Source organism: Larus michahellis, chromosome W (genome assembly GCF_964199755.1).
Source record: "Larus michahellis chromosome W, bLarMic1.1, whole genome shotgun sequence".
NCBI classification, from domain to species: Eukaryota; Metazoa; Chordata; class Aves; order Charadriiformes; family Laridae; genus Larus; species Larus michahellis.
In genome coordinates this window covers 3179533-3191114 of record NC_133929.1, presented here as the reverse complement: position 1 = coordinate 3191114, position 11582 = coordinate 3179533, and the positions used below count along the sequence as shown (strand labels likewise).

General features: G+C 57.8%; 1 protein-coding gene and 1 long non-coding RNA gene across 5 annotated transcripts in view; both read right to left on the bottom strand.

Annotated features, from left to right (window-relative positions):
• LOC141735557 (uncharacterized) overlaps positions 1-3825 on the bottom strand; it is a 176587-nt gene extending 172762 nt beyond the window's left edge. Inside the window, exon 1 of the long non-coding RNA XR_012584778.1 lies at positions 4-3825. This is a non-coding gene — a long non-coding RNA (uncharacterized LOC141735557). The remainder of the gene's footprint in view (positions 1-3) is intronic.
• Positions 3826-4139: 314 nt separating this feature from the next.
• LOC141735556 (gamma-secretase subunit Aph-1b-like) lies at positions 4140-9633 on the bottom strand. Of its 4 annotated transcripts, XM_074568533.1 has the most exons (7): positions 9496-9624; positions 8052-8222; positions 6460-6533; positions 6180-6302; positions 5705-5832; positions 5298-5421; positions 4140-5061 (listed from the first exon to the last, which is right to left on the bottom strand). In XM_074568533.1, exons 1-7 carry the CDS (start codon positions 9606-9608, stop codon positions 5024-5026), a joined length of 771 nt encoding a protein of 256 aa, XP_074424634.1. In that variant the 5' UTR covers positions 9609-9624; the 3' UTR covers positions 4140-5023. The 4 variants fall into 4 exon arrangements, with proteins under 4 accessions (XP_074424634.1, XP_074424632.1, XP_074424631.1 ...); XM_074568531.1 differs by lacking the exon at positions 5298-5421 and having other exon boundaries at positions 9496-9633; XM_074568530.1 differs by lacking the exon at positions 5705-5832 and having other exon boundaries at positions 4142-5061.
• Between the last annotated feature and the right edge of the window lie 1949 nt (positions 9634-11582).

Below are 11582 nucleotides of genomic sequence, written 5' to 3'. Positions count from 1 at the left end.
CACTAGCCCATGGTCCTGGTTGTCACTAGATGAATGCTGTAACTACTTGGCCAGGATCCCTGCTCCCTGGGCAGCTCTGTAGCAGCAGAGTTCAGTGTAGGAGCCCACACTCTGGTGCCAAGTGCACAAAACAAGAGCCAAATTCATGCTGCAGCCTGCAGTGCAGAGGTGAGGAAACAGGATGCTCTGCCTGCAGGTGGGCTGGGGCTGGCCATGTGTGAGCAGTGCAACCTGTCTCTGTGCTGCAGCCCAGTCTTGGGCTGATGGAGCAGGAGCCACAGCAGTCCCCAGGCTGGGGGAGTCAGCTTCCCAGGCAGCTGCAGGGACTGTTTACTCTGTACATGGTCTTCCTGCTCTACAGATCCCATCTGGTTTTATTCCTTCTTCACTAGTGCTGTCCTCAAACTGAGTCCAGCTCTGTGGTACAACCCCCTGGTATCTAGGGCAGAGTACTGGTTTACTTTCTGTGACCAGGGAAGTTCCTGTGGGCAGCTCTTCGTACTTGCTGCTTTGCAGTGGCATGCTTTCTTGGTCCCACTAGCATATTCCCTTCCTAGGAGGGGTGCTCAGCATGGGTGCATGTCTCTCCCAGACCTTGCTCTGGCAGGCTAGAGCCCCATGGGGGTGAGCACCTCCTGGAGGTGTCCATCCTGCATCAGGGTTGCATGTTTCCCTTCCAGATCCACATGGTCCATTACAACACCAATTATGACAGCTTTAAGGAGGCAATGGTCCACCTGGATGGTCTGGCTGTACTGGGAGCTTTCTTGGAGGTGAGTCCCATAGCTCAGCCCTGGGCAAGAAGGGGTAGGAGCAGTGCTGGGGGGAGTGCGACTGGGGGATACAGTGTCAGGCACAGTTTTGGGGACAGGCAAGGGTGCAAATGTACCTGCGGAGGGAGAGAGGGCAGTACCAGAGGGCAGGGCAGCCCTGATGGATGGAAGGAAGGGGTCACTGGGACAGGGTGCACCTTGCAGGGAGCGATTCCTCCCTGCTGCTACTGCCATCACCACCTGGTCTCCATTCAGCCCCTGTGCTTGTCATTTCTGTGGGGTCTCCGTGTTGCAGGTTGGGACAAGGGAGAACCCATACTATCAGGAAATACTTGAGCATCTGTACAAAATCCAAAGAGAAGGTAAGGCCCTGTCCCACCTAGTATTTGTCTCAGGAGCTGCAGCCCAGCAAATAAACCCGCTGCATGGCAGAGAGGCTGCAGCAGGTGTTTGCTGTGCATATGTGAGAAGGGAAGCATTGCACAGCTTGCACAGAAACAACTTTCCAAGGTGCCCTCTGCACACGTGCTTTCCCCTGCCTCCAGGGCAAACCTACTGCCCTTTCTCCAGCACACTGGGTGCCAGGGTCCACCCTGCTGCACAAATGGTGCCAGGCTGGGCTGAGGGGATGCTCCAGGACAGGTCTGTTCCCATGATCTCCGTGCTGGTCCTCCAAGGGGTTGCCCAACTCTTGCTCCCATGGTGTTTCTTCTCTCAGGCAAGGAAATCTTGGTGCCTGGATTCAACATCACAGGCCTGCTGCCTGCCAACATGAAACTCTATTTCCACTACAGTGGCTCTCTGACCACCCCTTCCCACTACCAGATGGTGAAGCAGATGGTCTTCAACCAGAGCATGCTGCTCTCTCATGACCAGGTCCATCGGGGCAATGAGCTCCATACTCAGTCTTGCCCAGCCTCTCCCTGCAAGCATACACCATGCGCGTCAGTCCCCTAGCTCCCAAAGGTGGGATGCACCCTGCTTTGCTCATGTTGCTCTCCTTCCAGATGTCAGTGCTGGTGACAAACCTGAGGAATGATGACAGCAAACCTCTGCAGAACAATTTCCGGCTGGTGTGGGACCTGAACAGGTGATGGGTGCTGGCAAGTTTCCAGACCACCCTCCTTTTGGCGAAACAGCTGCCTTCTGGTAAGGAGCATATGAATGTGCTCAGGCTGTACCCAACCATGGGGATGCAGGGACAGGGCAAGGAGCAGGAGTTGAGGCTTTGCATCTCTCTAGGAAATGCAGCATTTGCATGGGTTAGCCCTGCCCAGCAGGTGACTTGTGTCAGCGCTGCTCTTGGGGTGCCTCTCTGCCTCATTTCTGCACTTGTCTTGCCATGCATGGGGAAGATTGGTTTCTAGGAACTATTTTGTCCTTGGTATTGCAGAAGCAATAAGGCTGGGGCAATGGGGGCTGGCAACAGCCAGCTGCCTCCTCCCAAGTAGTTGCTCACCATCTTGCCACAGGCAGCTGTCCCTGTGGTCACTGCCTGCCAGGCTCACCCCATGCCCCTCTCCAGGGTCTCCTGCAGGGCTTGGTGCAGTCACAGAGTGTGGTAGCTGTGGTAAGGGAGTTTCTGGCTGGACTCAGTGAGGCTTTCACTTAATGCTCTTGGTGGGGTGTTGGGGCCAGGCTTTCAAACTGCTGGGGATGCAGAGGGCAGCTCTCCCCTGTTTGCTCGCAGGTGATGGGGAATCTTGCAGGCAGCCCTGCTTTGGCAGCATGGCCTGAAACTCTGCAGGCTTGACATTTCCCTCCCCCAACCACCTCGGGCAACCTCTTGGTTGCGCTGTCTCTCTGACAGCTCAGCAGCAGCAAGTAGGTGAGGGGCTGGCCTGAAGGAGGGGAAGGCGGCCAGGGGGCGTACCTGCCTAGGAAGGGAAGGCCCTGGCAGCTGTGTGCTGAGCCAGGGGGTAGGCAGCCATGGTAGGGATGCGGGGCTGCCCTAGCATCTGCACAACTGGCTCTTATGGGCATACTCTTGTCTTTGTCTCTTGCAGGACACTCCAGCTCTTAATTTCAAGCAGGTAAGCGTGCTCAGCTGAGGCTGCTGCCTTCATGTCCCCTCTACCTTTAGACCACCAGCCTTTTCCAGCTTTGCCCCGTCTCCCTCGTCCAGTAGCTGCAGGGGACTGTCCCCAATGTAACATGCTTGTGCTCGGGTTGCTTGCAGGGAATGTGATGGCCATGCTCTTCAGGCTGCTCTTTGCCATCATGGCGCTGGCCTTCCTGCTGTACAGCTACAAGCACCAGAGTCAGAACACATGGTGAGCGACTATGGGGAGCTGCAGGAGGAGGGGCTCCAGGGGGTGGTAGGGGTCAGTCAGGGGCATGGGAAGGGGGTTTAAGGATGGTCTCTCAGGCAGCAACATGGGTTGGCAGGGCCCCCCCTGCCTGCTCTAACAACACACACACCCCCCTTCCTCCCCCACCAGGCTCGACTCACTGACCAAATCCAAGGTCATCTACACGGCAGCCACCAACACCACCACCATGTGAGCCTCATGCCTCTGTGGGGGTCCTGGCCCTGCTGGTTCAGCCTGCCCCACCCCACCTCCCCTCACTCCTGACCCAGGCTGAGGGAGGGACAGTGCTCCAGCATCCCTTGGCCACAGAGGCTGCCCGTGTGGACTGTTTGCCTGGGGCAGCATCTGGCCTCACCAGATATTTTTATTAAAAAAAAAAAGTTAAAATACATTTAAAAAAATATCTAAAAACCTCCCATAGTGCTAGATGTCTCTGCAGTCCTAATCTGAAACTGAGGGACAGGAACAGGCATTGGTGGAGCTGGACCCACAGCAGAGGGGTGCACAGGGACCCCTTCCTGACTGGCAGAGACAACATTAGCCTCTGTGCCCCAGGCAGAGCTCTAGAGCAAGCAGCACAGGGCTCCTTGCACAGCCTGGCCCTGCCCTCTGTCTCTCTAGGACTTCATTCTCCTCTTACTTGTGCAAAGTGTTGGAAAAACATAGTCATGGCTTGGTAGGGCTGGAGAAAGGCAGAGCTGAACATTGGCAGAGCCACAGCTTCCTTGCTTGCTGGCCCCCAACCAGCTCCTCTCCAGCTCCGATATAGCTGGAGTGGTCCCTGACCTATGGCTGCCTCCCACCTTTCCTGGCAGCTCCAGCACAGCCAGAGCCAAGCCCTGGGGAGCCCCACAGCCCCACAAAACAGAGAAATGGGCTGGACCTGGGAGAGGAAAGGAACTTACAGGTCTCTAGCTCTCAGCAGCCTCCACCTCAAAGTGGTAAAACCAGGGATGGACAGAGCAGGAGCAAGACCTTCAGGCAACTGAGGTCTGCAACTGCCAGACACCCCCCATGGTCACACCAGCAGTGGCACATACACACACCCCCCACTCACCTATGGTACTTCTTTTTATTGGTATAAAAGCCCACTGTGGAATTCTCTGAGCTTGATGGCAGTTTCTCCCTCCCAGCCCTGTGGCACAGCATCAGGGCTGGTGCCTGCCTGAAAATCCCCCTCCAAGGGCAGGAGAGGGCAATGATCCACTGGCATAGACCCCTGAACCCCCCTCCCCAAGCTGTGCTGGCACCAGTTGCAGGGTTGCATCTCTCCCCAAGCCCTCAGCCACCCTCTATATGGCACTGTCTTCTGTCCTCCTGCCCTGGATGCTGTCAGCCCCCTTGGGTGGTGGCTGATCACAACACACCATCCCTTCACATGCTAAGATGCCAGCTCACTGCAGTTACCGCAGTCCAGTGTGGGGGTCCGTGGCTCCCAGGGCAGCGAGGCTGGGCCAAGAAGCAGAGAAAGTAGCACCATAGTGGTCAGCCCTGGACCAGAGCTGGGCAGCACTTTGCAAAGCTACTTCCTCCACCCTGAAGTGAAAAGGAGGCACAGGTTTCCCCCACCAGGAGACAGCACATCTTCTGTGGCAGGAGAAGTGATGGGTTTCTTTGGGCTCAGGTCTCTGGCAGTCCAAGGTAGCATCCTTCCCAGGCAAGCTAACTGGGACTCTGCTCACAGCAGGGCCAGCAAAGCCAAGTCCCCCAAAACTGAGCTGTTCTCTAGGGGCTCCTAAAGGGGTGGTGGAGTGAGCCAGCCCCAGCCACACCAGTCAGCTAGCTGCTGCAGCCAGACCCCAGTGCCTGCTCCACTGGGACTGGCCAGGGTCCACCAGTCCAGGAGAAAAGATATTGAAGAGAAGGTGATGGCTGCTCTTGCTGCCAGGACAGAGGGGAGGGCAGGGGTGGCTGGGGACAGGAACATCCCATGGGGCCTCAGGATTCCAGCTGAGGGCTGGGTCCGTTCCGTAGACCTGTGGGAAGCAAGGGGGGGGGGGGCAGTTTTCACCAGACTCCTTACCCCATCCACTTCCCCCAGGAGAGGCAATAACCTGACCATGGCCCCAAACCCCATCTCCTCTAGTCTGTCAACCAAGGGGATGATGCCATTGCTCCAGCCCCTGGGGCACCCTCTCCCCGCCCCAGCACCGGTCCAGGTACACAGAGGAACTTGCAGGGTCCCCTGTCCCCATTACGGAGCAGGACTTACAGAGCAGGAAGCGCCGCAGGTTCTGGGCAGAGCCCCCTGAGAGCAGGTAAGCCCAAGTGGCAGCTGTGGCCATCAGCAGGTAGGAGGGCACCAGGCTGCCCATGTACAGGGGGTTGCAAAACGTCTGGGGAGAGAGGTGGGAGAGGGAAGGGGTGAGCAGGCAGGAGAGGACAGGGCCAGGACAGGTGGAAGTGTCACCACCTCTATGAGCAGAATGGGACAGGAGACACCAGCTTTGGCATTCAGTTTGCGATGGGCCTGTCCCATGCAGGGACGGCTGCAAATCCCAAAAACCAACTGCTTCGCTAGTGCTGAAGGCTGTTGCACCCCCAGCACAGAGACCAGCACACACCACAGCCATCCCCAAGTATAGGTCTCAGTGCAGAGCTCCACTCCTGGCTACTCACCGACCCCGAAACAGTAAGGTGCATGATGATGACAGCTGTGATCTCCCACCAGCACCGGTGCTCACAGCCATGGAAGAAGAGGATCCCCCAGAAGGTGTGAAGGAAAATCAGCACCATGGTCATAAAGGCTGCAGAAAGCAGCAGAGGAGTATCACCGGGGAGCCACCTGCCCTGGCCCATCCCACAGGCTCAGGGAGGGATGGAGAGGAGTCAGGGAAGGGGAGTAGGGGCACTGCTGGGTCAGACTGGGAAGCATTGGGAGGGATGGGGGAGAGGAGCAGGGAGTGTCGCAGGACAGAGAGAAGGGTTTGGCACAGAGAGATGTGACAAGGGACCACAAACATCTCAGAAGGGTATGGGGAGTGGCAGTAGGGTGCAGCACGGAAGGGAGAGCACAGGAGGCTGAGCCCCAGGCCCCAGGTCTGCCACCTCTGTGGTGGGGCAGAGATGTGGGCAAAGGGTGCCAGTCGCTCACCTGAGGTCAGGAAGTAGAGCTGTGAATCTCCGTGGATGCCCACAGTGCCAGGCCCTAATGCGTCTGCCAGGAGATTGATCATGGAGAAGGCGCCACTCATGAGCCCAAAGCCCATGCCAGCCACTGCCAGGACAGAGATGCCGTCAAGTCCTGAGCTACCCAGGGCCACCCCAGGCACCTCCCAGCCCCATGGGGGACCCAGGCAGCTTCAAGGTGAGAAACCTCCCTTTTCCCCCGGCATCATGCCCAGCCCTGCCTGGCTGCTCTGCACAGCACTCACCGTATGCCGTCTGCTGGATGGAAATGGGGGAGCAGCTGTCCTCGCTGAGGGCCACCAGCCCCTTGATGGCCTTCCTGCGGAGGGGAGAGCACACTGGAGGCCAACACAGCTTGGCTGCCTCCCAGGGCATGGTGCAGCACCAGGACAGAGTAGGTGGGAGCCAGGGTCTCACTCTGCACTATCCTACCATCCTGGTAACTTCCCCATCACTGAACCGCAACACCTGCTGTGGAGAGCATCTGTGGGACCACCCTGAACCACTGGACAAACCACATGTGAAAACTACACAAAGCCACATAGAAAGGCTTCCACAGAGGGACACGAGTGCAAGCCAGCCCTGCAGAGCAGGGGTGGGGTGAGTGGGATGTCGGGTGCAAAGCAAGCAGCACAGAAAACAGCCCCAGCACCGGCATGGGAGGCACATGCCAGGAGGGTATACCTGATCTTGGCAGTTATACTCTTAGAAGATGTTGGGAAAAAAATGGAGAGGGTACAGGGAAGAGCTCAAAGAGATAGAAAACTTTTTTGGGGGGAGAAACTGAGAGAGCTGGGCTTCATAAGTTTTATCAGCTAGAGGCGTGTCAGGTGAGGAGGATGCCAGATGGCTCCACAACCCTGGGAGGACAGCAGCGTTTTCAGCTGGAGATCCGCAGGGCAATGAAACACAGTGGTTTGTGTTAGAGGCCACTCCATGGAGCTCTGCTACCCTCTGCCTGCCGCAGGGAACGGTGCGAGCCTGTGTACCCACCACCCCCAGCCTTCCCCAAGCCCCTTGCCCCACACCAGCCCCTAGCCAGCTAGGAAAGTGGGTACTGCTGAGGGAGCAACGAGGGATGCTGACTCCAGTATTGCCTCCCCTTGTCTGCCTGCCCGGCCCAGCACAGCATCTGTCCGTCCGTCCAAAAGCAGTATAGGGTGCAGCACGTGCTCACCCAGCAGGTGGCACAAGCCCCCACACTCTGGGCCTGTGGTGCCAGGGAGGTCAGGAGCTGCTGAGGCTGTGCCTAGACTTTGCCCCAGGGCTGGCCAGGGCACTGAGCACAGGGCCGGCAATGATGCGCCACCCTGCAGAGCACCAAAACCACTTTCAGGCTGTCCCCAACCACACAAAGCCGCCCCTAAGAAAGGAACAAGACTTTCCAGGAGACGAAGGCAGATCCCTAACCCTTCCCCATTCCCCATGCAGCAAAGCGGGTGTTTCCTGGTACCTGGCATATCCCCAGCTTCCATCTGAGCTGCGGGAGCACTGCTGGCACTAGTCACCAGATGGCGGGGCAGAGAGGATGTTACACATCCTGCAGCAGCCCAAACCCACAGCCTACCTGTCTCAAATTCAGAGACACTACCAGCCACCTCAGCCCTGGGTCCTCCAGACCTTACTGCTACTCTGCTCTGCCACCCGAGACCCACTCAAGGTCAACGTACTGACACAGGTACCACTTGCATGCTCCCAGCGAGGATGGAGGCGGCTTAGTGCCATGCTCTGCATCCCCCCCTACCCAGGAGCTCCCAGCTGAAATCCAGACCCGCCATAGCTGGGAGGACAGAAGGACCATCCGGCAGTGCTGGAGCAGGGTGGGAGATGCCCTTACCTGAGGAGCTTGTAGTAGAGAAAGCGGAAGGCCTCCTGCAGCAGCACAGAGAACATTATCCCAAATATCAAGAGCCCCTTCTGCAACGGCTCATCCTGGGGGTCGCTGGCTTTAACAGCAATAAACCAGATGAGGGAGGAGAGCAGCAGTGACACCAGCCAGAAGAAAGCCCTGCAAGAGAGAGAGCACCTGCTGGCACCGGTGCTGTGCCAGGACTGGTGCTGGTACCAGTGCCATGCCCGTGCCCATCGGCACTACACCCGCACCCTTCTGTGTTGGTACTGGCACTGGCAGCAGTGCCCCAGCCTTACCCACTCTCCTACCAGTACCAGTGCTGTTCTGGCACCAGTGCTGGACAGGTGGTGCCTGTACTGGTGCCGCTGCTGTGCCTGCACTCCTCCTCTGCTGGTAACTAGAACTGGCACCAGTGTCCCTGCCAAGCCCACACCAGTACGAGGCTCATATCCATGTCAGTACCAGTACCATACCCTACTGGTCCCACAGTGGTACTGGTACCACTGCCCCTGCTATGTGCATGTCAGTACCACTATTGACCCTGTACTGATACTGGTACCAGTGCTCTACTGACCCCATGCCATTACCAATACCAGTGTCCCTCTCCATCATGCCCATGCCATGTGATGACCACAATGGTACCAGTACTGGAGCCCCTGTTGTGAAATGAATGGTGCCAGTATGAGTACTGGTACTGGTGCCCCTGTCGTGCCCACAACAGTACCAGTATGAGTGTTGGTGCCCCTGTTGTACCTGCAATGGTACCAGTACAAGTATGGATACTGGTACCCCGTCACATTCGCAAGGGTAGGAGCACTAGCACTGGTACTCCTGTCATGTCATGCTCACAACCACACCAGTATGAGTACTGGAGCCCCTGTTGTGAAATGAATGGTGCCAGTATGAGTACTGGTACTGGTGCCCCTGTCGTGCCCACAACAGTACCAGTATGAGTGTTGGTGCCCCTGTTGTACCTGCAATGGTACCAGTACAAGTATGGATACTGGTACCCCGTCACATTCGCAAGGGTAGGAGCACTAGCACTGGTACTCCTGTCATGTCATGCTCACAACCACACCAGTATGAGTACTGGTGTCCCTGTTGTGCCCACGATGGTACCAGTAAGAGAACCAGTACTGGTGCCCTGTCATGCAAGCAACAGCACCGGTACAAGTCCTGGTACTGGTGCCCCTGTCGTGCCCACAACAGCGCCGGTATGAGCACTGTTACCAGTACCCATGTCGTACCCACAACGGCACCAGCGCTAGTCCCCCCGTTGTGCCTCTGCCAGTACCAGCCACGTTCCTGTCACGCCCAATACTGGTGCTGTACCAGTACCGATACCGGTACCAGTGCCCCCTCCACGCCCACACCAGTACCCATGGTGGCACAAGTGCCCCTCCCGCAAGGGTACCGGTGCGGGACTGACCCAGCGATAAGGATGATGATGCGGAGCGGGTCTCGGGCGATGGTGAAGAGAAAGAGGCCGAGCGCCGGCCCGAAGGCGATGAAGGTGCACCCAAAGAAGATGGCGAGCGTCATGGCGACCACGACCGGGACCCGGTAGCTCTCCCCTCCCGCCCTTCCGGTGCCGCATGACGTCACACATCGACTGCGCGCGCCGCTGGCGCGGAAGGGCTGCGCTGGGCAGGAGCGGGGTCTGAGCCGGAGTGAGGCGGGGCTAGGGCCTGTTATGGGAGGGCACAGCCTGCACCCAGGAATTCGGGTTACTGGGGGGGGGACCTGGGCCTGTCATGGGGGGGGCACAGCCTGCACTGGGAAGCTCAAGCTTGTCACAGGGATGGGACCTGGTCCTGTCATGGGGAGGCATGGCCTGCCCTGGGGGGCTCAGGCCTGTCACGGGGGTGGGGGGACTGGACACCTGGGCCTGTCACAGAGGATATTGCCTGCATCGGGGGAACCTGATCCTGTGATGGGGGAGCAGGGCCTGCACCAGTTAGGGACCTGATCCTGTCCCTGGGGGGCATGGCCTGCACTGGGGGTGGGGACTTGGTCCTGTCACCAGGAGGCATAGCCTGTACCAGGGGGCTCAGGTCTGTCCCGGGGGAGGGGGGGCGGTGCAAGGCCCTGGAGGGGACATGGCCTGCACCCACAGGAGCTTGGCCTTGTCACCGGTGCCCTTGCAGGGGCTACCCAGTGAGGGGGGCCCTGCGCTGGCCCCTAGGACCTGGGATAACCAGGGGTGCCCAAGGCTTGGGCAAGGTGTGCTGGCTGTCCCCGAGGGTCCCTAGCTGCCTTTCACCCCGCCACAGGCCTGTCTCGGTGCAGGGGACCTCTGGCACTGCCCCCAGGCCCCCTGCAGACCCCGAGCATGCAGGGCAGGGGCCATGTGCCCCCCTCCCCCCACACTGCTCCTCCCACAGTGCCCACTTCACACTCACAGCTCAGGCAGCTCAGCCCCGATGTGGGGCATGATACTGAGTGCTACATATGGAGCGTATGTAACTCATACAGACATAAGACAGCGCTGTGTGGTTATAACTATCTGCATTTTCCTCCAGCTATATTGTCCTCTGGTGGGATTGATAAATTGGTAATATTGATTATACTGACAGCTTCATGTGGCACTTGGCTTTATGTGGCCTGACCAGCTCCAAAATCACCCAGAGCCCTGCAAAACCCACACAGCTTGACACAACATCTCTTCCTGCCCTCACCCAGATGTCTGGGGCTGTAAATGGGGGGGTAATCACACCCAAAGGAAGGTCTGGGGGGTGGCAGTGGTTTGTGTCCATCTCTGCATGGCTCAACATGTCTCATCAAAATGTGTCTGTGATGCTCTTTGTGTGGGCCTTCCCCTCCAGCACATTGTTCAAGGATATTGAACAGGAAGGATTCAGAGATGAGATGAGGCACCAGAGCGATGAGAAAACTGGAGAAGAGAGCAGAGCTGAGAGGCTGCCAGAGTTTAATGTGGTGGTTTATCAAAGGGGTGGCAGCCCACATCGGGGCTGAAAGCACTTTGGGGAGATTTTTCAGCCTGTCAGGCCAAGATAAATCCAAAGGTTGAAACTCAAAGGGAGAGGTACAAGGGGAGGGAGGGAGGGAGGGAGGGAGGAGAGGACGGGCCCTGTGGTCCTCAGAGTGGGTCTGAGTGGGGAGACATGCCTCCAGGTCAAGCTCCCCTGCTGCCAGGCCTCCCAGAGCTTCCCCCAGCCTGCATCTTTCTGCAGGATCCCGGGGGAAAGCAGATGGGTGGGAGGATGGAGAAAATGCAAAGCTTTGCTCAACTGTGAAAGATAGCCTCACATCTTTGGGGCAGAGCATCACCTGGGAATAACAGCCAGGATCTCCCTGCCAAACCACAGAAAGTTCAGAGGGAAAAAAAGGCCCTTGCAGCATAGTGTAAACGGTTAAGTTAAATGGACTGGTCCAAACCAGGAGGCTGGGCAGCTAACAGGGAAAAACACTGTGTGTGAAAGGGCTCTTTGTCCTAGCAGGAAGGCAAGGGTGCACAGAGGCTGGACAAAGGGGACCCATCCTGATAGGAGTGCA

Excerpts from the sequence above, each read along its gene's own strand:
- LOC141735556 (XM_074568530.1), bottom strand. The coding sequence starts at position 9,608 with ATGACGCTCGCCATCTTCTTTGGGTGCACCTTCATCGCCTTCGGGCCG. Across the intron at positions 6,303-6,459 it reads CATCCAGCAGACGGCATACG|TGGCTGGCATGGGCTTTGGG; the intron begins GTGAGTGCTGTG and ends CTGTCCTGGCAG. Across the intron at positions 5,422-6,179 it reads GCTCTACTTCCTGACCTCAG|ACGTTTTGCAACCCCCTGTA; the intron begins GTGAGCGACTGG and ends CTCTCTCCCCAG.